This window comes from Pagrus pagrus (assembly GCF_965226575.1).
Source record: "Pagrus pagrus genome assembly, chromosome: 11".
Classification (NCBI taxonomy): Eukaryota; Metazoa; Chordata; class Actinopteri; order Spariformes; family Sparidae; genus Pagrus; species Pagrus pagrus.
This window is the reverse complement of record NC_140195.1, coordinates 24,379,847-24,406,395: the sequence shown is the minus strand read 5'-3', so window position 1 is coordinate 24,406,395 and position 26,549 is coordinate 24,379,847. Positions and strand designations below refer to the sequence as shown.

The 26,549-nt window shown below is 41.8% G+C and overlaps 2 protein-coding genes across 5 annotated transcripts; one reads left to right on the top strand and one right to left on the bottom strand.

Annotated features, from left to right (window-relative positions):
• Positions 1-446: 446 nt before the first annotated feature.
• cdk11b (cyclin dependent kinase 11B) lies at positions 447-13,991 on the top strand. Of its 4 annotated transcripts, XM_084366711.1 has the most exons (20): positions 447-488; positions 1,090-1,220; positions 1,697-1,836; positions 1,939-2,066; positions 2,161-2,305; positions 2,861-3,033; positions 3,387-3,512; positions 3,628-3,726; positions 4,071-4,202; positions 4,300-4,374; positions 5,132-5,349; positions 5,443-5,533; positions 5,621-5,742; positions 5,838-5,943; positions 6,091-6,212; positions 7,106-7,213; positions 7,585-7,701; positions 8,847-8,995; positions 12,197-12,386; positions 13,378-13,991. In XM_084366711.1, exons 2-20 carry the CDS (start codon positions 1,110-1,112, stop codon positions 13,468-13,470), a joined length of 2,445 nt encoding a protein of 814 aa, XP_084222837.1. In that variant the 5' UTR covers positions 447-488; positions 1,090-1,109; the 3' UTR covers positions 13,471-13,991. The 4 variants fall into 4 exon arrangements, with proteins under 4 accessions (XP_084222837.1, XP_084222836.1, XP_084222834.1 ...); XM_084366710.1 differs by lacking the exon at positions 447-488 and having other exon boundaries at positions 2,164-2,305; positions 2,897-3,033; XM_084366708.1 differs by lacking the exon at positions 447-488 and having other exon boundaries at positions 2,164-2,305.
• A 1,091-nt stretch (positions 13,992-15,082) lies between these two features.
• mmp23ba (matrix metallopeptidase 23ba) lies at positions 15,083-26,318 on the bottom strand. The gene is made up of 9 exons (XM_084366474.1): positions 26,285-26,318; positions 25,522-25,672; positions 21,653-21,789; positions 20,005-20,144; positions 19,360-19,527; positions 19,059-19,223; positions 17,412-17,522; positions 15,530-15,656; positions 15,083-15,455 (listed from the first exon to the last, which is right to left on the bottom strand). The coding sequence occupies exons 2-9, from the start codon at positions 25,654-25,656 to the stop codon at positions 15,281-15,283; spliced, it is 1,158 nt and encodes a 385-aa protein (XP_084222600.1). The 5' UTR covers positions 25,657-25,672; positions 26,285-26,318; the 3' UTR covers positions 15,083-15,280.
• Between the last annotated feature and the right edge of the window lie 231 nt (positions 26,319-26,549).

The following is a 26,549-nucleotide window of genomic DNA, read 5'->3' as shown; positions in this document are numbered from 1 at the left end:
TAATGAGAAAATAATTTGAAATCTGAACTTCAGAAATGGGATTGTCTTCAGACCCTTAGGTTTTTAGAGGGGACGTGGAGTTAGAACCTACTTATCTCGTCTGTGCTGCCCTGTGCTCACTCTGCAGGGCCCACATATATTATATTATATCATCCGATATTATCTGATATTCTATCCTATTCTATTCTTTATATACTATATATAAATATATGTAAATATAAATATAATAATATAATATAATATAATATAATATAATATAATATAATATAATATAATATAATATGATAGAATAGAATAGAGTATGTTTAAAGTGTATAATTGATAATAATTATAATGCTTTATATTATATTACATTCTTTTATATTATATTATATTATATTATATTATATTATATTATAGGAAGTTATTGTTTCACACCGGAAGTTTTACAAACGTTACTAACGTGTCGACACTTCCGGTGTGCCAAAATACCGCTGCGCACATTTCAGGTTTGTGTGGCCATTTCACCTGCACCTTGGTTATTATCATTATTTACTATATCTACGCCTTTAAATACAAACACAGACATGTTTATATGTGCTGTAGTCCATAGCTCTACCAGCTGTGCTATCGATTCGTTTGTAAATCATGTAGTTCACTGCAGAAGTTGTTTAGCAACGTTTGACCATGCTAGTTTTACCTAGCTAGCGTTAGCCAGCTAATGTGTTCGCTTAACGCACAACACTGCGCGTTTGACGCTGAAAGTAACGAAACTCATCTATAGTTTTGCTCAATATGCTGCTCTTGTATGCTGCTTACTTACAATGGCATCGTTTGTTTATTCAGAAACAAATATAACCTGAGCTGGCTATCTGCGGGCTAATGGCTAATGTAACAACCTGTTAACGGTTGATAAACGTTGTGATGAACACACGACAGGATATGAACAGTTCAGCTTTAATATGGCAGATGATGGGATGCTTCACTCATAAGAACTCGAGTAGAGTCCACCTCTGAATTATTATCAAAGCATACATCTTGATGATTCAAATGAAGCTGAGCTAATATGACATGTAATGAACTCTTGTTGTATGTGTTCGTGTGGAGCAGGCGGTGGAGACTGGACGCTGATGGGGGACGAAAAGGAGACCTGGAAAGTAAAAACTCTTGACGAAATCCTGCTGGAGAAAAAACGTAGAAGAGAATTAGAGGAGAGAACAGACCCCAAGCGCCAGAAAAATGTAAGGATGACAGACTCGTATGACGCACTCTCATCATCTGTCAGTGTTATTTGTTGTCTAATTTTTATATTCAAACTCGTCTTGGCATGTTTAAAAATAAAGTATTAGAAATGGAATATTCTATAATAAATATATGCTTGATTACATATTAATTTTATTCCTAGAAATCTTATCATTGTAACAATGACAAATAGTATTGTTCTATTGTCATTTTCATCATTATTTTATGCTTTAATATAGAAATTTAGAGTGCCATTTTCTTGCAGAAGCTTTTGCACCAAAACAAGCACAAAGCAAGAGTTCTAGCAGGAGCAATATATATACTTTTTTTTTTTTTTTTGCAAAAATGTGTTCAGATTTAGACATTGAACAGCAGGAGCAACATTTCAAATGTTATGGTATTTGTATTAACTCTTTTATTCCCCATTGAGGACATTTGATTGAACCTTGTTTTCTGCCCTTCTTGCCTTTCACAGTTCACACAGGGCCTTGTTCCACAGGCGGATGATCGGGAAGCCAAACGAGACACTCCGGAGGAAGGCGAACTACGGGATCAAAGGATGGAAATAACAATTCGTAATTCCCCATACACAAGGGAGGACTCGACAGAGGACAGGTAGGTGAAACTATAGGAAGCAAACATGAGTAAAAATGTTTAAGTTGACTGAAAATCTTTTGCAGCATGGTGTCTCAAAATGTTTTCTTTGCATTTATTCAGGGGGGAGGAAGATGAATCACTAGCAATCAAGCCTCCACAGCAAATAGCAAGAAAAGACAAATCTCACCACAGAAAGGAGGAGAAGAGAAAAGATAAACGACGTCATCGCAGTCACTCTGCTGAAGGAGGTGTGTTTTACAGCTGAATACAACATATTTGGATCGTTGATTGATTGATTTATTTTTTAAAATCTGCTTTCACTCATGATTTTCAATTCTTCAGCAGGGAAACACGTTCGACCCAAAGACAAAGAAAAAGAGCGAGAAAGCGATCGCAGGAAGCGACAGTGGGAAGAAGACAAAGCCAGGCGAGACTGGGAGAGACAGAAACGAAGGGAACAGGCTAGAGCTCATTCACGCAGAGAGAGGTGAGCATCAACTCTGGAAAAGCATCATCTATTAGATTATCATGCATTAAGTCAGGCACAGAAATAGTCATTCTTTTGATTACCACTTAAATGAATTGGTACCAATGTTTTTGAATGCCAACATCTGTTTTGATGAACTAACTATTCATAGTGTCATTTAAATGATCTTCTTGCCAGGATGTTAAAGTCTTTGAGCAACAAGAAACTGATCTAGAGTTCTTTCTTTTCTTTTTCTCTCAAAACTATAGCTAAGCTATTAAAGCATCTGTTAGTTACACAAAACATTGTTAAAATGACCTAGTTGATTGTGACATTCAAGATTGTAGTTGTGTGTTTTAAATTAAATTAAGCCATGTAAACAATGTAGACTCAAGTGGACACTTAAGAGCAAACCCATATGGGTCGGATTGATAATGTGTTATCATTGAGTACATCTGTGTAGTTAGCAGAGAAATCCTGTGATTCATAAACTAACCTGTCTGTTTGAATAAGCTTTAACAACCCAAACAAAACATAACCAAAATGACAAGATTGGCCTTTTGGTTGTCTGGACAGACCTCGATTGGATGATCCTGGGTTTTTTGACCACAGGGACCGGCTGGAACAACTTGAGCGCCAGCGCGAAAGGGACCGTAAGTTGCGTGAACAGCAGAAAGAGCAACGAGAGTTGAAGGATCGAGAGAGGCGCGCTGATGAGCGACGCAAAGAGCGAGATGCTCGGCGAGATGGTCAGTGAACTCAAACACCTGCTGGCCACAGGCATATTTTTAGACAGATATTTTTAGAGCCAGGTTAGCTTTTTCCCTCTGCCTTCAGTCTTTATGCTAAGCTAGGCTGAACATGTATTGAGTCCACCTCAGTGGTAGTCATACAGCTGTAAAATTGATTCCAGTTACTTTAGTCGCACTCTCAGAAATATAGTAAACAATATATTTTTAAATTCCCCAAATTTCGTGAAGCCAAAATACTAAAGCATTCAGAGTCTCTGTCCTATCACCAATTATAAGTGTTGTGTTTTTAAAGCCTGTGAAGTGTGATGCTGAACCTGCAGCAGAGGTTAATAAGGCTTTCCTGTCGACAGTGCCGTCTCACCACCGGATGCTACCTGAAGAGTATGATGACAAACCAAAACAAAGTCACCGCAGCCGAAGTCCCACCCATGTTTCCCGAGACAGATCTGAACACAGTGAACCACGAAAAAGTGCAAGTGAGTCTACCATTATTTTACAGCCTTTAATAAAATCTCTTATCTACTTATGTTATGCTTAACTGTATCCTGTGTGATAACTCAAGATCATAATGTATCATCATTTTGTTTGCAGCTTCGAAGGAGGAGAAGCCAGAGGGCAAAGACCTGCTCGCAGACCTCCAGGACATCAGTGACAGCGAAAGGAAGACCAGCACAGCAGAATCCTCCATAGGTAATGGCTGATATAAACTGTGATTATGTCCAATAAACAACAATGATGTAGTACTCAGGTTATCCATTTACTTTAATGGCTAATCATGCTTTTAATTGGTAGGACTTCACTCCAGATAATAATCAAGAAGTCCAGATGAGGATAATTACTCGTTTATGTTAAGTCATTACAGCTTTGAACTTAACAAGAAGGGATAAGTGGATCAGAAGCACTGCACGAGTGAACTGGTGCAAACACAAAACCAGCCGAGCCAGCAAATGCAAAATTAAGTGGCAGTTTCAGTATTGCAGTAGACTTGCTTCAGAATAAAAAAATTGCTCTTGTGTATTATTCACCCTGTCTAGTGTCAGGATCAGGCTCCGACGAAGAGGAGGATGATGACGATGACGAAGAGGATTCCAGTAGCCAGAGTGAGGGTGAAGAAGAGGGGGAGGAAGAGTCTGGCTCAGGCTCAGGAAGGTCTGAGCAGAGTGCAGGTAATACTGTGAAAGACTGCTCCACTACTGTGAGTCATTTCATTGCGTCAAGTTACACAACCTGACAGGTTTAACACTGCAGCTTCCTCCATTTCAGAGGACGTGAGTGAGGACGAGCAGTCAGACGATGACTTTGAAGACGAGAGGGAAAATGGAAATCACATACCTGCAGGTGGGTGGACAGGTGTGATGTTTGTGGAAGTATTTGTGTTTCTTATTCTAATCTGAAGAGAAAGATATTCTCATAATTCAAATGTCCTCCAGTTGGACTAAATTGTAGTTATTTGAGTTGAGTCTTAAACATTTTATATGTAAACAGTTTCTGATCTGGAAATCATTTAAGATGGAAGAGATACGTGGCCAGTAGAGAGAGTGCATAAATCACATCTGGGTCAGTAAAAGCTTTGTCTGCTGAACATTTGGGAGTTTTATTATCTTACTCTTCTCTTGAAGGTTAATAAAATGCATTGCCAGGACTCATCTCTGCAGGATTCTTAAAGGCACAATCTGTGAACCAAATGCAAAGAAAGAGGTGGCCCGCCACCAAGAGATAAAAACACAGCACTGGAACCTGATGTCAGTAATACAGGGACTAATACCAGGCAAGAACTAACAATTGAGCATTAAACAGTACTCCCCTGATGTTGTATTTCACCTCCATACAGTTGGGGGGACTCGCAAGAGGCTCCAAGTCAGCCAGTACTATGAGTTGACTGAATCACTGTCAGTTAACACAGTAAATATCTAATCAAACAAATGGCATCATAAACACAATAACACTGACCTGTGTGGTTATACAAACATGTTCCTAAGGAAGGCCACAAAAGAAAATGTCACATTAAAGTTCACCTCTTGACCACATGTGTAGCATTTCTAGCAGCTCAAATGCACTCACCAACACTAAACTGACTTCACCTGTTGCCTCACAGTGCCAGAGTCCCGTTTCGATCACGACTCTGAGGAGAGCGGTGAGGACATGGAGGAAGAGGAGGAGGAGGATGAAGAAGCAGGAGAGGGTGACCCCACGCCTCAATCTCAAACTCATTCCCGCTCACCAACCCCCGAAGAGAACTACATCCCTGACTCCCCCCCGATTTCACCGGTTGAGCTAAAGAAAGAGCTGCCCAAATATCTGCCTGCTTTACAGGTCGGTGCCAACACGTGTTCATCCAGCTAGGCCACACGTTATTTATGTATTTGTACTCATCTAATGCATGTTTGATTGTGTGTTGTTTTTCAGGGTTGTCGGAGTGTTGAGGAATTTCAGTGTTTGAACCGAATAGAGGAGGGAACCTACGGTGTGGTGTACAGAGCCAAGGACAAAAAGACAGGTATAAAAATAAACACGTAGGTCCATTTGCTCTTGTTTTCACTTTGAGTTCATTGGTGAAATAAAAATAACGGTCTCCTGTTTGCAGATGAAATTGTGGCCTTGAAAAGGTTGAAGATGGAGAAGGAGAAAGAGGGTTTCCCCATCACGTCTTTAAGAGAAATCAACACCATCCTGAAAGCTCAGCACCCAAACATCGTCACAGTCAGGGTGAGAGAACTTTTCTTATTTAACACTTTTATTGGCATGTGTGTATCCTTAAGTGTTCCTTCTAAATGTAACCCTACCTTTTTCTCCTGTTTTAGGAAATAGTTGTTGGAAGTAATATGGACAAGATCTATATTGTGATGAACTATGTAGAACATGACCTGAAGAGTCTGATGGAGACCATGAAGCAGCCTTTCTTGCCAGGTAACATAAGAAACTGTTAGGCTCTGGTCCTTTTCTGTGAAAAGTTGATGGAATAAAATGGTGTTGTGCCTTTAGTAAAATGTGATTTATCATATTGCATCAAATGTCTGTCCTTCACCTCACAACAGCATGATGTTTCTCCTTCAGGTGAAGTAAAGACTCTGATGATTCAGCTGCTTCGAGGTGTCCGACACCTCCACGATAACTGGATCCTGCATCGTGATCTGAAGACGTCCAATCTGCTGCTGAGCCACAAGGGTATCCTCAAGGTACGGTTGAACTCTGGATCTCACTTAGGCCCTTCAAACTGACGGGGCTACGGTACTTAGTTGTTACCTCAGGGTCCTCAGCACGTAAAAAGTTGTATTCCAGCATGATTTGAATCAATTGAATAATGTCTGTTTAGAGAATGAGGTAGGTTTAGCATTCACTTTCTTTTGAATTTACTTTAACATGTGGCTGACGTCTGTATGGTTCTTCGTGACTAGTTGCCCTGCTTGATATAATCATACTCGCATGTGCTTTTTGTTGAAATTCCACAATAGCGTGGGCAACATGTTGTCACTGTGTTGGATTTCTTTTTTAATTTAATTTTATGAAAAGTTAATACAAGGACATGAAAGGTCAGTCAAATCGATATAGGGAGTTATAATACTTGATTAAATATTACCTCCAAAAAAGTATAATGAAAAGAGAAAAACCCTGAAATGATTAAAATTATATTTTCTTTTAAACAATCTGCTGATAGTTTGGTAGGGTTCAGAAACTGGAAAAAAGTGTTTCCTTTAATCTGTCTTTTGATGATGCACAATTTTCTCCAAGACTAGCAGCAGAACAGCACAGTTGAACAAACAACACATGATTACTAAAAGTCAATTAGAGCATGAACTTCTGGCTAAATGAACGTCCCAGAGACTCCATGTGTCAATAAACCAAGTTTTCACTGACATTTGTCTGTTGACCTTATGTAAGCTGACTATAGAAAATATGAATCACACTGCATCTTGTTACTCAGAGTGTATGGTCATTTGATTTCTAATAAAAGGTCAGAGGATCATGAAATAACTACCTGTAGAGGAATCATATTAATGCTGAGGCATTGTTCTTTTACCCAACATGACATGTAGTGGTGTTCATGTGTGCCAACTGTCTGTCTCTGTAGATTGGCGACTTTGGTTTGGCCCGAGAGTACGGTTCCCCCCTGAAGCCCTACACCCCTGTAGTTGTGACCCTGTGGTACCGATCACCGGAGCTGCTGCTTGGAGCCAAGGTGAGAATTAAAGTTCACACTGCTGCCACACTTCACAGGAACCAGATGAAAAACACCTGAACAATAGCTAAAACTACGGATAATGAGGTGATGCACTTTTCATAGATTTGGTTACATCATTGTGATTGATTGGTTTACCTAAAAGACATTTTTCCAACATCTGTGAAGGATTTGGTTTATAAGATACCAAATACCACTGAAACACTATTTGAGTTTTACAGTGTATGATTTACACAGCCAGACGGCAGAGGGCCAGCAGCCCATCAGAGCACATCCACTTTCACACACAACTTCAGTGTAGAAGCGTGCCAGGCAGACTGTCTACTTTCTGTTTCTGCAGACTGCCACGGTGTTTGTTCTTCTCTCTGCAGGAGTACTCCACAGCTGTGGACATGTGGTCGGTGGGCTGCATATTTGGCGAGCTCCTCACCCAGAAACCTCTCTTCCCTGGAAAATCAGAAATTGACCAAATTAACAAGATTTTCAAGGTAAATACCCTCATTTATAACATGATGTAATTCCTCACCGTGAAGGGTAAAACTCTTCTGCTTACAGCCTGTAAATCTATTGAGTGTCGACTGTCAGAGTAGGTCAGCATGAAGTTCTGCAGTGCACCACAGGGAGGAGCTGTTGGTAGATGTTACCCCAGCTGATGAAGTTATTATGAAACTTGGAAGCTCACCATATCTGGTTTTTCCAGAATATGTTGGGGAAGCAGTGATGAGCCATGCTGTGATCAGCCACAGCAAGGGAGGGTTGTTTACCTTGATGACATGTTGCAGGTGTACAGTACGAGTGCGAGCCTCTTGCCTCCAGCCCTTTTCAGCTCACTGTGGCTGTTAATGCTAATTGCAATATTTAAAAATGATCAGCTGACCAAATATGTTTGTTTAGTTGATTAGACCTGGGTTTTTTTTCGTTTTTTTTTAAGAGGAAATACACAGCTAATGAAGTTCTGCTAACTTGCTTATAAACAAAAATAATCTGTGAGCGGTAAAATAAGGCTAATATCAATATATCTGTACAAACAGGAACTGAGGAGTGAAATTAACTCCAATCCTCAGATATTCAGTTACAACCCCAATTCCAAAAACAAATGATTGCATTCAGTTTTTAGTTATGTTTTACACAGCGTCCCAACTTTTTGGGAATTGCATTTTAAGAAGCCACAAGACTTGGGAAAGAGAGACTTTTAAAAACAGCTTTCTCACTAGACACTTGAAGTTCAGCTGTTGAGTTGGCTAAGGGGAGGAAACCATCATGGGTTGGCGCTGGTTGGCCATGCCGCTAAGTAGGACCACCGCAACTATCCCTTGCATGTCATCATCACGGCTTGACACACCGTGGCTAAAGCAAACCGACCCAGACCCGTGGAAAAACTCTTAATAGTAGGCTGAACGCTTTTCAGTAGATGATCTCCATAAAGCATGACAGCCTTGTGGACTGATGTCATTCGGGCCTCCCAAGTCACCCCAAGTCTTTACCAGTGATATATTAAAGTATTGAAATGTACTTAGGTCTGGTTTATGTCTGTGTTTGATGAATACTTTGTCCAAAGTGGGAATATCACATATCCATTTCTCCTTGCACTAACAGTATGCTTTCTGCTGACTTGTGCGTGTGTTGTCTCTAGGATCTGGGGTCACCCAGCGAGAAGATCTGGCCTGGCTACAGCGAGCTGCCCGCTGTGAAGAAGATGACTTTCACAGAGTATCCCTACAACAACCTGCGAAAGCGCTTTGGAGCACTTCTCTCAGACCAAGGCTTTGACCTCATGAACAAGTAGGATTCTTCTTTTTCACACAACATTACACCTCATGCACGCTGCATTGCATCTTTACTACACTACAGCCAGACTGACTGTGGTATTGAACTGTTTTCTGTCTGTGTGTGCATGTGACTGTAGCTGTATGTGGAGAACTGCGTGTTCTTGACAAAACCACTGTAGCTATGAGGTATGATGAGGACACGGTTACTTCTAGGAAATTACGAAGAAAAAAAACATCAGCTTGAAATAATCTCTTTCAATGGTGTTACTGTTTTTCAACACAGTTTTGGGGCAATTTGTGGATTTCTTAAAGGTTGGAAATATTGAATATTAGTCTTCCACAAAATCAGTATAGACATGGTCTTATTTTCCATTCAGTATTGATGAAACACAGATGAATATCAATGAAAGACAAATATTGAACACTAATAGCAGTTACAATCAGCATGACTCCTGCAGTGGAAATTGCCTTACTTGGATGAACGCATTGCTACCCTGTCAAAGTCTGCTCCTCTTTCCAGCTTTTTTTATTCACTCAGTGCATTTCTGGCAAGCTGACTTAAAACATGACAACGGTAGCGGACTGGTAATTCATCAACATGCCTCTGCAGCAGCCTCGTTCCATCTCCTTGTTCCGTTTCTCACAGACACACACGCTCACCATGGTGATGCTCCAAACTACAGGAAAATGTTTTAGAAAACACACATTTAGTATGGAAAACTATTTTCACACACAGCGTAATGGGTTCATAAGTCTTTCTTGAACATTCCGATGATCAGCATTGTTTAGCAGCTGCAAAGAACAGAGACGAGCTTTTCCTCGCAGATCTTCACCCACCCACAGAGCCCTTATGCCTACACCTGTAAACGACAAAACCATACGACTGGGTTACCTCACAGCTGCAGAGGATGGTAACAGCAGGTCCACTGTGATGCCGCTGGGATCACGGCTCAGTGGAAGCTTGGCGCCTGTCCAGCGCAGCTGAAACCTTCCAGCTGTCAAAAGACTCACAAGGCGTCTTACCCAGGGACCGATTCAGACAGCAGGAGGTCAACACATCGAGAAGTGCTGTTTGTAAAGCTTCAGACAGAGCGAGAGCAGCTTAGTAGAAGTTCAGAGGTAGAGTTTGGCAGGTAGACATCACAGAGCTGTTTGGAATATCACACCCCCCTGTGTAGGAGAGAGTTTAAAGATCAGGGCCTTTGGTGTCCAACCTGAGGAGGGGCTTCAAGGGGCTTTGATTTCTGATGCTACAATGGGGTCAGTCACACACACTGCTGGTTTTCTATCCTTCTAAATAACCAGTTTCCTTCAACTTGTGTCCCAGGAGTGATGGGGTCGTTTCTCATAAAATAGTGATGTATTGCACATTACTCCTTACTTTTAACTTATTTACTCCTCGTAGGCAATATTTTGCCACACAACTTCTTAAATTACTTTGCATTACTCTGCAACGTCACCCTAGATGCATTGTCATGTTATTGTCAGTTAAGAATATAAAGTTAAATCTAGCATATGCCAACTCGTGTTTTCAAAAATATCGATAAGTATCAATGCTGAATATTTGAAACTGTTTCAATAGTCATTTTCCACAGTATCGATATGGATACCAGCTGTGCTTTATTGCTCTCGCTTGTTTCTGACAGTGAGGTCTGTCTCCTCCCACTCTTCTGACTATGGTCAGAAGTTATTTATATTAAATGAAGTTGTGCTTAACACACAGTACACATGCCTTCTTATATTTATCTTTAATTAGAAATCTTGTCCCAATTTTACCTTGTTGTATCAAACTTGATATCGATATATCAATATGTTTCAAGGTATTGTATTGAAGTGAGAAATTCCAGTGTCGGCTACAGAAGATCTTGCATTTACACTCTTTACATTAACTTTAATATATTAACTGCATCAAACAGGCCAAACTCAGTTGAGTCGCTCAAAAAACATTGTGTAATAGTAGACTAGTCAAGCTTTTAGGACGTGTTTATCATGAAAGAAAAAAAATGTTGGATTAGTAACTTTAATTTGATTACACTATCCAAGGTATAACAAATACTAAACAAATTCAAAGGTTTTCAAAACAAAAACGATGATCTGGACACAAGAGGAGGATTGTCCCTTTCACTGTGTCATAAAGCTGGTGTCAGTCTATTCCCAGTCAGGAAACCTTCTCAGGGATTTCTTCCACATAGAAGCTTGGAGGATTTGTTTAATAAAGTTTTGTCAGGCGGGTGTTAATCATTTACCACACTGACCCCGCTCATGCGTGTAGGATTCCCATCAGACACGGTTAGAAAGCCAATTATCACAATTGAGCAGCTCCCCATTATGCTGTGTTGATCCTGTCATATACAATTAGGACTCGTTGCACAAACCCACTGGCCCCTCGTGTCCAGATTGTCTGTCTCGTAGAGCTGCAACGACAAGTCGATTGAAAGAAATCTGCCAACTATTTTGATAATCGGTTAGTTGCTTCAGTATATTTTCTACTACTTACTTACATTTGCTACTTACATCTACCTAAATGTAAAGATTTGCTGCTCTTCTTTGTATTTTATGATAGTAAAGGAAGATTCATTGGGTTTAGGACTGATGGATGGACAAAAGAAGCAGTTTGAACTGTCTCCACGAGACCATGGGGATACCTACACTTTCTACACCTACAGCTTCTGCTACTATTTACATTCTAACTAATCAAATCAAAACTCGGCTGGTTCATTCACAGCCATCAAATGTGCATCACACAGAACCATCTCAGTCAACACAGAAGCAGTCCACGCAATGTTCTAACTTGCAACACCTTGTATAGCTGCGTCAATCTCATCCGGTTTGCATCATTTTTGGGCCGTTTTCTTGTCACTTTTTTCTGGCTCTGGCAGTGAAAGATGATGCCTCAATAGTAAATCCCTCCCACAAAGCTCTGACTGTTTTTCCAACTGGAGAAATGGCTGTCAATGAGCAAAACACCAGACCTATTTCAATAGTTGAAAATTTTTTAGAAGGGAGCGCCCTCAGGGGTCTGGAACCAGGTTACCTCTTACTTCTCTCAAAGTGAAATTGTACATTTTTTAAGCAGTACAAACACACACACACACACACACACACAGAGGTTTTCATATAAATAATCAATGTCGACACAACAATCCTGTGCTTCTTTATTCAAACGTTGTGTATTTATGTCTCCATATGAACTCGATCATTGACTGTTTTCCAGATTCCTCACCTACTGCCCGAGTAAGAGGATCTTATCAGACGAGGGGCTCAAGCATGAGTACTTCCGCGAGACGCCGCTGCCCATCGACCCGTCCATGTTCCCCACCTGGCCGGCCAAGAGTGAGCAGCAGAGGGTGAAGAGAGGCACCAGTCCTCGTCCACCCGAGGGAGGCCTGGGCTACAGTCACCTGGTAAGGACATTAGGCTCCACTTTCTCCATTACATACAGCTACCAGGCTTTCTGAACGCTGTCTGTGTTAAATAGATTACAGACCTACAGGCTTCTGCTTTGTGTCCGGGTATTTCCTCCTTGTGTTTTCCATGATGAGCGCCCTTTAGTCCCTAATGTTTTCAGCAGTGGTCCTAACCCACCCAGAAGCTTAAGGCAGACATTGAAATATTTCAGTGAAAGTTAGTGTTGATATTTGCTGACCTACAAACAAATTAGACCATTTTATCCCATATGTATAGGTTGTTTATATCAGTTTTACTTAGAAACAGATCTTGGAACAGTAAAACCCAGGAAAATAATAACATAAACGTATATATTTAATCGACATGTTGATGTATACTTGTGAGGAATACAGTCAAGTGTCTCATTTAGAATCTATTCCTGTGAAGGGTTTTCCCAAAGGTAAGCATTAGGGTCACGATTTCGATTCTAAATGATAAATAAATCATAATTAGCTTCAGTTTTGATCATAGAAATCAAAAGCAGGATCTGCGATTCCACCAGTATTTTCTTCACCCCTGCCTATTTATGTACATCTGAGGGGAAAAAAACCCTTGAAACAATGTTGGGTTTATTTATTTTCTTGTTTCAGAAGAGAGAAGAGGGTTTACTTGGGACATATTTGTAACAAACTGAATTTCTATCTTTTGCTGTGTATTGTTGTATTTTTAGTTGCTTACTTTTGGGAAATATTATTTGAACTTGCCTAACTCTATGTGAGAGTACAAAACTTAGCTGTCGATGCTGAAAATATTTTTTTAAATTAAAATTTGAATTGCATTGCGTCCTTAAAATCGAAAGTCGAATGAAATCGATGATTTGGAGAATCATGAAACTCCTAATAACCAGTGTAGTATTGATCAGTTCTATAAAAAAGAATGATATCAATAAAGGGATGAAACTGACTCTGGACATTAACAATGGGTTACCTGTTTCCATAATCTCTACAGGGCGATGACGACCTAAAAGACACGGGCTTCCACCTGACGACCAGCAACCAGGGAGCATCTGCAGTCGGTCCAGGATTCAGTCTCAAATTCTGAGTCCAAAACCTGCAGGACACCTGGCTGTCTCGTCAAGAAAGAAAGAAAGAGAGAGCAAAAGTTCTGGGACCGGTTGTTCTTTTGGAACTGGACAGTGTCACTGGTTTACAACTGTAAACCCGATCAATATGTGATCATTACAACTGTTACCAAATAGTCAGGACTGTCTCACAGCAAGACTGGTGGCTCAAACATGTTGAACTTCCAGAATTTCTTCTTCTCTTTATTTTCAAGCCATTTCACCATTTAAATGTGGCCATTTTAGAGGAGACACAACCATACATCTGTTAAGAGTTTAGCTCTCATGTTTGACTTTTTGTTTTATTTTCCCTTTTATATTTCATGAGAGAGGACCAGATTTTATAAATGGCTGGTATTTCCTGGCTGCCTGAGCTACTGTATAATGATGCAGCATTGGCTGCGTTTCCATCCAACAATATGTTAGAGATCGACTTAGGACTGTCGGGCCACTCGATGACAGGGGGACGATGTTTTTGCTAGAAATAAAGTTTGAAACTTTGTTTTGTCTGCTGTTTTCCCTATATTTATAAACTCTGTCCAAGCTATGCAAACACAACTGCACACTGCCAGCAGAGAAAAAAATGAAGGGAAGTCGAGCCTTTAAAAAAAAAAATCCAGCCTTGAACCCAGCTCGGTAGTCGCTGTCCAAAAGTGATGTCATTCTTTGCACTGCACACTTTGTCTCAGTACTTTGTTCTTTCAGGGAAAAGAGGCCCAGACTTCACTCTGCCTTTGTTTTTAAATGACTCTGCGACTTCTGAATTAAACCAATAAATTCTTTGATTTTGAGCCGAAGAAAAATAAACAGTACAGTTTCATTCCCTGCAAGACCACTTGCTGCTTCAACTGGAACGGGCGCAGAAAAAAATCCTCTCGTCTTGGGACGTCCAGAGCCAGCAGCAAATGGAAATGTTCATTAATCAGTTTTATCTATCCCCTGCCCCCACCGGAGCCCTTCTGCAGATTATTACACCTGATGTGTTGAATAAGCTTGGAAGGAGAGCAGCGAGTGGAACTGCCTGCTCCGTCTCTGGAGGCAGACTGTTGGCTTCAGTGCGAGCCTAGTAAAGTCAGCTAGACGTCTGAGGTGTTCCATATGCGGTTTAAGGTCCAAATAGTTCCAAAGGCTGTAGACAACATTGCTTATTCTGGCTTTCGTCGCTTAGTTTGGTCAGTGCGTAAATTATTCAAATGGCATGCATCTAAGCAAAGGCTTCTGTAACTTTTCAGGCCCATAAAAAGACACACATCAGGGACATGGATATTTTTTGGAGGACACTTTTCCTCAGGGACCTATAGTGGAAGATTCTGTGAATATACTCCTATACATTCTCTAATTGAATTGAATGACAGTGATCTCTACCATTTTGCTGGAGACACTCCAGATTCCTGGGTGGCCTTGGACCCAACTATTTTGTTTTTTTAGCAGCAGCTGCTTTGAAGAAATCCAGGTTGGATGAATCCAGAGTCGACGTTATTGTCCCAAACAGCTGACGAGAGCCGCAAGAATCTTTCATCGCCAAATAAAAAATGCAAACCGCAACATCTGTCATGAGCAGCTTTTCACAGTCAGGTAATATTTTCACTGAGATTCTCCTTGTCACAGAACATTTATTTGCACATATTAAAACACCTTGACACACACGACAATCAACGATAGACAGTTATATGTGAAAGATACAGGAAAAACAGTATTAAAAAAAACATATGTGCCCTTGTGAATGAGGTCTCTTTGTGACCACGTGTGTGAATGTGTCCTGTTCAGTGTGCAGAGGAGCCGGCGGGGCCTTCAGAACCGCACACGTACTCTCCACGAGTAGTTTGTGAGAACTTTCTCTTTTTTCTTCACGATGCAGGTGTATGTGCCCTCGTTGATGGCGTTGGCCACTATGGTTATGTGGTCGTCTTTCAGGGAGATGTAGTTGGGGTGAGAGTACTCCAGCAGCTCCCCGTCCTTGTACCAGCTGAAACAGAAGTCGAACGTTGAGACGGTGAATTCACACGGTAGCTTCACTGATGTTAGGAGGGAGATACTCACTATACTTTGCCTTTCTTCGATGCTATCTTCTTCCCGCAACGAAAAGTGAGCTTCTTGCCCTCGACGACCAGCTTGTGTTTGGTCCTCAGGGGTGTCGGGGTGGGAGCCACAGTGGGGAACGGGAACTCTGAGGTAGAATTGAGTAGAAACACTTCAAAGTAAGACACGCAAGCAACAGTGCCTTAAGGGAAAAGTTCACCTGAAAGTGATAATTCACTCATCATCTTCTCACCCCCACGCCGATGGAAAGTTGGGTGAAGTTTCGTAGCACAAAACATTTCTGGGGATTTGTTTTAAAATGTAAAAAACAACTGAAAACTGGCTCAATACAGCTCATTTGGCGTAATCCAAATCTCCAGAAGCCCCGAAGCCCCTAATTTAATTGAAAAGACATTATTTACACTTTTTCCTAAAACCCCAATTTTCATTGTAAGCTGATAAGCTAAAAGCGATAGACCGCATCAAGGGTGTAAATATCATCTTCTCAAGTCAATTTGGGACCCTGGGGCTTCTGGAGACTGGATTAAACTGGACAACCATTTTATGTTCTTTTTAATTAATATGAAAATACATTATTTACACCCTCAACTTGTGGTCAAGCTCGAGCTCCCACTTTAGATGGAGTTTTAGCTAACGCTTTTAGGTTAGCAGCTACAGGGAAGATTTCGGCTTTAATAAGAGCGTAGAAATTGTATTTTCAAATAAATTTGGGATCTCCAAGCTTCCGGTGACTCCGGAGCATGTTGCAGTGCTTTTTTGCTGTGAAGCTCCAGAAATCGACTACAACGCTTCACTTCACTTTCCATCGGCATTATGGCGAGTAGATAATGACTACATTTTCATTTTTGACCGAACTTATCCTTTAAGCTTATGCTCTTAAAATAAGACATGCAAAGATTAGTTACAATGATCCTGACCATACAAAAATCATCTGAGAGGAATCTGCTAGAAAAAAAGAGATAATCCACAGCCTCAGAGTATTACATCATTTGGAGATGTAACAGCTCCCCCTCACAAACACCTCGCAGAAACACTGATTACTGTCAGAAGTTTTGATACAGACGTCAGACACTTAATACGCTTCGCTTTTCACAACCTCTGACCTGCTGGCGCTGAGGCTGTCTTATCAAAATAATATCTCCCATCTGGTCTCTGACAAACACAACAGACCGCCTTGTGATCAACTCCAAAGTCTGCTTAAAAAACAGTCGCTCTCGTTAATGCCGCAAAAATCCAAATTGACCTTGTGTGTCTCTAACCCTCAAGCCACAGTCTGAAATTCCAGCGGTTTGGAGTCACTCAGGAATTTTCCACAGCCGTACAACGTCTCCCAATCAACAATGAGGAACAGATTACTGCGAGCCAGGAATCGTATCCTCCTGCCTCTCTCCGCACTGTCCCTTGTTGCTGACAAAAAAATCGCAGAAAGCCACAACAATCTATGGGCTGTGATGGTTAAGAGGAGCCATTTCCTGTTGTGCAACAGGAGACCACAGTGCTAGTGAGTCCCACAATAAACTTAGAGAGGCCTAAGCTGTCAGATTGTTGATGTACTATCAATACTTAGTGTTGGGACAGCCAACAATCAGCAGGTACCTGGTCTGCTCGGTCTGAATTCAGAGCCAAAACACACACTGCCTCCCAGGGGATGCTGGTATCCTCCAGATCTACACACAAACTCCTCCAGTGGCAAGTGTAATCTCCCCTCAAATCAGATTGCTGAAAACCCCCATCGCAGCTCAGCCTGGCTGGACCTATTGGCTCCCGTTGCTCCATTGGCAAACGGTTCACAGCGGCTCCTTGCGCTGCTCAATTGAGAGAAAACCTTTCTTTTTTTTCTCCCTCTGGACCGCTGCTGCTGCTTTCTGCTGCTGCGTCTTACCGTAACAGAAATCACAGCTGGAGGGGCAGTGCTTCTGCATCAGCTTGCGCTTGCTGTCGCAATAGCCTTTCCGAGCCCAGGCCGGGCAGATAAATAACCGGTCCAAACATCCTGGAGGAGAGAGAGGGGGAGATGGAGTGAGTGAGTAGGAGGAGGAGAGGGATCAGACAACAGCTCTCAGTCAGCAGCAGAAGAATTTGGATCCTTGATTAGCTTTTCGTTCCAATGACAATGACTCACCATAATACACGCTAATGATGACTCATGAGTAGTTTATACAAAATTCATTAATGCCACGTTGGCCTGCAGTGTCAGACGAACACTGTGGTCTACATTCTGGCCAACTGTGACCAGAAATGGGGTCATAGGTTTTCTACTACTGGTTCTTCACAAGTGTAGCTAGATTTATTTCTTCTAATGCTGGAATCAGACTGCACAGTAATTTTGCCTTTGAGATAGTCACTGTGTCAGATTAAGCCATCACTTAAAGGAGAAGTTCACCCAAAAATGAAAATTCAGTCATTACCAGCTCACGCCCATGCGGATGGTAAGTCAGGTGAAGTTTCCACAAAACATTTCTGGAGCGTCACAGCAGAACAGTGTTGCAGCGTTCTCCTACACAGCTGAAGTAGATGGGCACTTGTTTTAAAATGTGAAAAGACAAGACAAAAACGCCTCCGTACAGCTCGTCCAGAGTAATCCAAGACTTCGTAAACCCCTAAATTGATTTGAAAAGACGTTATTTTCACCTTTTTTAACGCTGAAATATTCACTGTAGCTGCTTTGCAAAAAGCGTCAGAAGGAGCCGCACAAGCGTGATCGCCTAAGAGGTCGGATTTACAAATCAGTTTAGGATCTCAGGGCTTTCCGGAGACCTGGATTGCGCTGGATGAGCTGTATTGAGCCTTTTTATGCTTTTGTTTTGGTTCTTTTTTAATGTTTTGAGTCCCCATCTGCTTCAGTTGTTTAGGAGAATGCTGCAACAGTGTCTGCAGAAGCTCCAGAAATGTTTTGTGGACCACAAACTTCACCTGACTTTTCCATCGGCATTAGGGGGGGGGAGGTAATGACTGAATTTTCAATTTTGAGTGAACTTATCATATAAATTCTTGAATGCTTGCCCTGACTTGGCTGACAGACTATACATTGGACCCCGGCCAATCATAGCTTGCTGTCTTTCACGACGTTCAGGTGATCGGGAAGGTGGTGCCAGGGACCAGCTTCACTGAACCAACATCATTCCTCTTTCCATTTGGCACGTTGGCCCAGTTGTCCGACTGGGTGAAAAAAGGCAACAGAGTTCTGGATGTTGTGAGGCTTCTCGGATGCTGTGTCAGTTGTTTTCCATTATGACAGACATCTTAGGATAAAATGAGCAATGCATTTTTGTTATTGAAAACCCAAGTCTGATCCCAGCATTAGAACTGGATTTGCAGTGTAGGTCCTTTGTACATTTTCCATTCTATCTAGAAGCTAATCTAGTGCTTCTACTTTTGGATGGACTGCAAAATGTCTTCAAGACCAAACAAGTCAATTTATTTACTACTTCCAGAAGTTCCTGGGTGACTGACAACGATGTCAGGTGTATTTACAGATGTCAAAGCCCAAAAAGAAGAACTTTTCTATTTGTGTTCTGGAAGAGCGTACCGTAGAGACGGTGCATACCCCACACCTCATCCTGTGTGATTAGCTTCCGCCCCGTCAGAGTTGCATTCAGGTGCATTATAGCTTTCGAGTCCATGGAGTGCATGAGTCCCAGGACGTGGCCGATTTCATGAGTCGCCACATGGACGAGATCCGTCAGCCAAACCCCTGCAACACAGGCACTTTTGATTATTTTCGCTTTCAGTTGCCGCGCTGACCTGGACAGCTCATAGGGGAGCTATCCAGGTCAGCGTCTGGCGCATCCATCACCCCATGGGTTAAATATCGCGATAAAGACACGTGCCTTTCTTCCAGCTGAACCGCATGTTTCCCAGAATCCAGTACTCGTGGTCGTCGAAGTGGATCTCACCAGTTGGCGGGAAGAATGCATGAGCCAGTTCTCCCGTTATGCCGTCGAAACAATGGTGCAAGTACGACTGCAGACAGTCTGTGTGGTTGACGGGGTAGAAGCCTGCCAAGACAGAGAGAGAGACACATACCTCAGAGCCGAGGAGGGAAACCCTCACTCCATTATTTCTGCTCTGCGTTGACTACAGCGGGGGGATGATGGATTGCTAAAGACAGAGCTTTTTCTTCAGCCTTCACCCCGCAGGATGACAACCATCCCTCTCACTGTCACTGAGAATTTATGCAGGACCCTGGAGTTTGCATCCAAAGGGACCAATAAAGCATAATTTAGACTGCTCCACCATGGGCTGACATGTATGGAAGTTGTTAAGCATTTACTTTTTTCATTTAGAATTATGAATCATGCCGAATATAAGCTTGGTAATATAGTCGCGGTAGTGTGATTTAATGAGATTGGAGGGGAAGACTTTTCTGCGATGACAGCACGGAGAGAAATACAGTAACGACAGAGGAGAAGTCTGGAGCCGGGGGCCAAGGAACATCTGTCGAGGACCGATACAGCCACATGCAGAGTACCCACCGATCTTAATGTCTGCTTCTTGGTCAGCTGGCACCTCTCTGAAGCTGAACGGCGAGACGTCGCTCCACATGCCAAAGGCCTTGGCAAAGCCTCGACGCGTGTCGCTGGCATTTATCAAGTTAGTAGGGAAGGAGAGCAACCTGTTCAGAAACAACAGCATTATGTAGTTAATACTGGTCTCTACACACATTCCACTACAGACGAGCAATCTGCCAAAACACAATGGCTACTGTTCAGACAGACCACAATTCCCACAAGCACTTCAAGTACAGCTCCATTACTGAGACCTGATATTCTCTTATATCTCAGTGAGGGTTAGACTGATATTAGTGCTTTTAATAAGAACCAGATATTGATCGGCTGGTAACACCCTATGTCAATACGAAAGAGATGAAGATTTCATTTTACTAACGCAGGAATGACTGAAATTTGGATCATTTTCTGGTTTTTGTCTCCAGTCCACTTAAAGGACAAGTTCGCCCAAAAATGAAAATTCAGTCATTATTAATCACCGTCATGCTGATGGACAGCCGGGTGAAGTTTTGTAGCCCACCAAACATTTCTGGAGCCTCACAGCAAAAAACGCATTGCAGCAAACATGGGGATTGTTTTGAAACGATAAAAAAACAGCCAAAATGTTTGTTTGTTTATGTTTGTTTTATTATGTTTCAACAAAAATCCCCACAAAAACGTAAACCAAAACACCCATTAAATGGTTCCATACAGCCCGTCCAGTGTAATCGAAGTATCCAGAAGCCCCGAGATCCCAAATTGATTTGAAAAGATGTTATTTACACCCTCAATGTGCGGTCGAGCTTGTGCACCCACTTCAGATGTGGTGCGCGCTAAGGCTTTTGGCTTAGCAGCTACGGTGGAGATTTGGGCTTAAAAAGTATAAATAACATCTTTTCTATTCAATTTTGAATCTCAGAGCTTCTGGACACTTAGATTATGCCATCTACTTCAGTTGTTTAGGACAACGCTGCAACGCTGTTTTGCTCTGAAGCTCACAAAATGTTTTGTGGACTATAAAACTTCACCTGACTTTCCATCAGCATGAGCAGGACTAGATAATGACAACATTTTTATTTTTGGGTGAACTTTTCCTTTAGGATGATCGAACCACTTTGGTTCAACCCAATCTCCTTAAACTTTATGGGCTCTTTTGTCATACAGCTCCAGAAAGAATAAAGTCTTACTGGATCTTCTCCAGTTAACACAACACAATCCAAATGTGTTGCGGCCAAGCGACTGCAGTGTCGGTGCGAAATTCCACCATATGCTTCTTTATTTTCCCTTTTCACAAATGCAAGCAGAGAGTTCTGCGAGCTGATCACTGTCAGATGATGCATGTTGGTCCTCAATGGACGTCTTGACTGACGTGAGAGGAGAAGATATTGAAAAGTTCTTCAATTTGGGTTAAATGATTCCACTAAGGTACAACTAACACACACCGACAGCAGTCTGATTTCAGGAACTTTAACTTGGCCCGCTTCAACTGAAAAATATCTGTCCTTGTGTTTTTCTGCCAAAACCAACATTAGTCTAACTCTCTGGAGTTTTCTCCAAGGATGTGTTTTCCTTTTCCCATTTTCTACAACTGTACTGTGCTGTTGTGTTGACCGGAGGAAGAATTGCAAATGAATACTTGTATGTCAGCTTGAACTTGTCCCATTTGAGCTGCTCCGGGGTGAGGGTGTAGCGCTTGTTCCTGGAGAGGTGCAGCACTTGCGAGCGGGCCTCTTTGCGGATCCCGATGAGCAACACAGTGGTGTAAGCTTCTTCCTTGGACAAAGAAAAACCTTTAATTAATCACCTCGCATTGAATGAAAGTTAGGGACCGAACATTGAGAATTAGGTTTGAATGCAAGGTCATTGTGGTCAGCAGGGAAAGTGCTTTCCAAACGTACAGTATGATCCTTTTCACAGACAGGTTGAGTCTGATGTCTGTTGACTCCAAGTGATCACACCTGGACGCTAGTCTATTTTCACAGCTCTCAGTGTCTGTGGGTGCTTTGCATTTCAGTGCTTTCATAAATATCCTGACTGAAGTTAAGTTGTGGTTTGCCTCAGCTGCGATGTTACATAACAGTGATCGGACCACTTGATAAAATCTATAACTCTTTATGGAGATGTCATAAATCCACTTTCCAATACTTGAAGGTACTTGGGCCATAATTCTGATCCAGGGAGCCCATTTTGTGCCTGAGAGCAGGAAGGCATCGTGTCTTAACTGATACATTTAAGGAGGAATTAAGGAGGCGTACACTGAAACGGAAAAACTGCTGAAGACACATACAGCTGTCCATGAACCCTTGATTTCTTTACAATGTGCCACAATACTTCCTTTACCCTTAACTATGTGAGGGGGGACTGACGAGTAAGGCGTAATGCCTGACGACGGGTCCATTATCAGGAATGAATGGACGCCGTGGAGGCCTGCAGAGGACGGTGGCCTCCATGCTTACGCCATGATCACTTGCCAAAGAAAAAAACATTTAGATCATTAAAGTATATTTTGCGATCAAAGTGCAAAGCTTTTCACAAGCAGTAACTCTGTTTCCCTGGCAACAGCTGAGAGTTTAACTAATTGCTGAAACAATCATCACAACCCCAAGGTAAACTAAAAATGGCTCTTATGTGGCGTCTAACAATTTTATGGTTTTAATGTTTTCTACTTATTTTATTTGTTGTTTAACAAAACATTTCATCAACATTTACGTGCAATATTCTATTTTATCTTGTTTTGATATTTTATTTTTTATCTTTTATTATTTTTATTATTCATTTTATTGCAATTGGTGTGCAGATAAACGGGAGGTAAACTGGTCCGCTCAGCTCATCGAACCCTTCTGCTCAGCTGTTAGCCAGGCAGCTGAGGGTGAATAGAGGCTCTGCAACAACAGTGAGAGAACAATTGTTTTGAACATTGAAGCATGTCAACATTTTCAAGAAGACACCCAAAATCAGAGTGTGAAGCTGAAAACATGCATGATATGGGACCTTTAAGTTCTACCAGGTGTGTGGAGATGAGACAGTGTCTGACATCAAAGTTCAAACTTCTCTCTCAAGTTCTCTTTTTAAAATTGCTCTCACAACTTTGTCCAACCATCCTGAATACCGTCTAGGAGAGACTGTCCAAACATGTGCGCGCTCTCCATTTGTGGGATTCATTGTGTCGAGACTACAAAGACACACCAAGGACAGAGTCCTCAGAGAGAGATAGAGGAAGCAGCAGGATGCAGCCAAGTGAAGGCTAAAGTGCCTGTCTGGTCATCCAACAGCATCTGAGACTTCCTCCACCTTTTTCTTGAACAGCGGAACTGTGGGGGCTGCGTCTGTTAAGCTTTGTAACTTTCCGAAACAGACAATCGGACAAGCACTGCCAGTTTACGCAGCTATCAAACCTCCACAGCCAGGTGTGTGGGGATGGCGGAAAAGGCAGAATGTCTTTTTCAAGCTTTTGCTTTCAACTCTTTTTGACTTAACAAGTGAATTTAACGGCCTGAGTTTCTTCAAGGGGAGAATCACAGAATGAATGCACTGTTATGCCAGTTTGAGCTAACTTTTCTTAATAAATCTTTACTTTTTTCCTGTGAATTTGATCATCAGAACACAAAAAAATCATTCAAAAACAGCCTTTGTAAGAAAAATCTGGCTTCACTGTAGCCGTTGGACCTATGGATCTGAACTGTAACTTCTGGAACTGAAGATGGAGAGCACATATCAAAGCCACACCCTTCACTTTGTATTCTACACCCTATCCTCTGGTTCCTGTTTCTGCTTCGCCCAGTCAAGACAAATAGATCCGGTACTTCCTTCATTTCCGTACCAAAATAGTGAGACTGGGGCAGGCAGTCTGGCAGACTGTCTCACACTGAATGAACTTGATGACATCTCTTCCTCTGATGTTAAATATAAAGCTTCTGCATCACACTATGTGCACTGGTCATTGTTTTATACGACAGTTGCTTGCTTGACCTCAGCAGCAAACACACTGGAGTCTTGTGCTCAGTGATTTATGAGGTGTTTAACGTAGTACGGCCAGCACAGTTCTTTCCGTGTCGTCTCTTGTTATATTCACTGCAAATCCAATCTCACACTTTGGCAAGGATAAAAGATGAACCGTAAACCACGAGGGCTGAAACAAGCCTGCTAGACTAAACCTTGAAGCCAGTGGTGAGCACTGACTCGGCGGGCAAAACATTTAAGGACAAGTCCCTGAAGATCCTGCATGGGGAGAGTCTGGAAGAGTTTAAGCTCAGTCTCAGAGACAGTTTAAACAGGGATTATGATTTTTACCGTGAGCCTCAGAAAGACTCAACAATGTCTATTTTCTATAATTCAAAACATACACACTGTGAATTGAACTTCTATTCACCCATTATTATCAGTAAATATTAGAAAAACACATTGAAAATTATCTTTGACTGCATTTTGACCTCACTCCATTAACTTACTGATACATTTACTCTCTAATGTGTCTTTCACTGATGCTGTAATGTATTGTGGTATAGCCTACAAGAAGTTTATCTAAGGCAGTTACGTAATCCCAGGCAGCGGTCTTCTTGATGGACACATAATGAAAGCGTGTGGCAAAGGAAATTACATAAAGTTATCCCTCAGGCTCTGTATCACAGTGGGTGGGTGGCAGTGATGGAGTAACATATTTATCCAATTCAGGCAAGATATTACTGTACAGGGATCCAGTCCAAAGCCTGACCTAATTATGGTACTCCTCTAACTTCATCACCTTGACCGAACATTGATTGAGTCTGATGCATATTGCCATGGGTGAGCTATAACTGAGTGATTTCAGAAGCTGATGTCCAACTAATGATACGTTCTAAGAAATGATTTAAATTGCATGGACAGTGGCTCACTTATTAAAAGTCTTTAAAAGCTGGTAACTTCTGTATAATAACAGTGAAAGAAAATGATGTGAATGATAAGACTCCTTTAAAAAAAATACTGACTAAGTTTACTCTTGTTCTTACCTGTGATCGTCCTGAAGACCATACTTCATTAAAAAATATTATAATTACATTTTATTTTAATGATTGTGAAGTGTACACAGCTTTAATAACACAAGGTGAGGCAGGTTTTTTATCTTTATGTTCTTGTGGTGAATTCGGGGTAAAAAAGACCCACCAAGTATCACTTTATTTCAATATAATTTAAACTTGGAGGACGGTAGTTTACGAGTTGAGCCATTTACCTACAAAAATGAGTTACTGTTTGAAATGAGTGCCGCCGCGTGTAAGACAATACTGTACATGCCGAATTGAAAAGTGGCTTTGAATGATTAAAAGAAATGTCAAGCCATAGCAAACCTAATATGCAGCTTCACAGACACGTAGGTTAAACTTTAAGTCACAGAATTTTAAATGGAGTTTGGTGTGATGTGTGTTTTTTTTTTTTTTTACGATAAAGGAAACTATAAATAACTTCTAAAACTTAATAATGACTCGAGCTGCAAAGACAGCTGCTACATGTCATAAAGTGGTCACAGCATACCTCTAACCTCCAGGAGGGAAACGCTGTGGTTTGTTGCATCCCTGCGAACAGCAGACTGAGCAGAGCAGCAGCCAGCAGAGGAGCGAAGCCGCAGTCGCCTCTGCGTAAACTTCTGGGAGTCTGATAGCACATCATGGCTGCGATATCACACCTCCAGGACAAAAAAAACACAGATAATCCCTCAGAGAAGACTACATAGATTCACCGTCTGTGCTCGTGTCAACACAACGTCTTGGCCATTGCACGTTTCGGTGATGTGTTACAGTAGCTTCTGGTGCTGTGTGCGGCAGCAGCGCAGTCCAGCCTGCGGACCGGGTAGTGGAAGCAGTGCAGACTGCATCAGCTCCGCTCGGCTCTCTTCCGCACAGTGCGCCTGCCAGAGGGCTGGTTTCATATTACTGTAGATGGGGCAGGGGGTCAGTGTCGAGACAATCTAATGAAAACCAAACGCGCTCTGTCCGTCAAACCACTTGTTGCAGCCGCCAGGGCTCACTTAAAGCGGAATCAGATGGCTTATTTTGAACATGACTTTCTGAGGTTTATGTAATACTGCTGGGGAGAAAAGTAGTTTAGTCTTCACTTTATCCCACTTGTGGCATGCACAGACAAAACAGGCCATCTTCCTGGAGGTTACATATTGCTCTGAGGCCCATCTTGCAAAACACTGCAGGTCTTCCGTTAAAGGAGACATATTATGCTGTTACTGCTAGATTAGGTTTACATGCTTTAACTATCAAAAAAGCATCATTTTCTTCATAATTACCTGCTCTGTATTCCCCTCTGTCTGAGATGCTCTGTTTTAGCTCCTGTCTCTTTAAGCCCCCCCACAAATACAGTCTGCTCTGATTGGTCAGCTCACACACACCTGACCCAGCACCCTGTCGCTTACAGCTGGGTTGAATTACAACGTGAATATATCCATAAATTCTGCAAATATGTGACATGGTGACATAGTATGATGTCACAAAGTCACGGAATTAAAGGCGGGACCACTGACGAGGCGTTTCAGGTACTTCAGGAGCAGTGTG

Coding starts and splice junctions, on each gene's coding strand:
- cdk11b (XM_084366711.1), top strand. CDS start 1,110: ATGGGGGACGAAAAGGAGACCTGGAAAGTAAAAACTCTTGACGAAATC. Junction 7,702..8,846: donor AAATTAACAAGATTTTCAAG/GTAAATACCCTC, acceptor TGTTGTCTCTAG/GATCTGGGGTCACCCAGCGA. Junction 12,387..13,377: donor GCCTGGGCTACAGTCACCTG/GTAAGGACATTA, acceptor TAATCTCTACAG/GGCGATGACGACCTAAAAGA.
- mmp23ba (XM_084366474.1), bottom strand. CDS start 25,656: ATGATGTGCTATCAGACTCCCAGAAGTTTACGCAGAGGCGACTGCGGC. Junction 21,790..25,521: donor TTCCCTCCTGGAGGTTAGAG/GTATGCTGTGAC, acceptor TCTTTGTCCAAG/GAAGAAGCTTACACCACTGT. Junction 19,224..19,359: donor GCGGTTCAGCTGGAAGAAAG/GCACGTGTCTTT, acceptor CCTGTGTTGCAG/GGGTTTGGCTGACGGATCTC.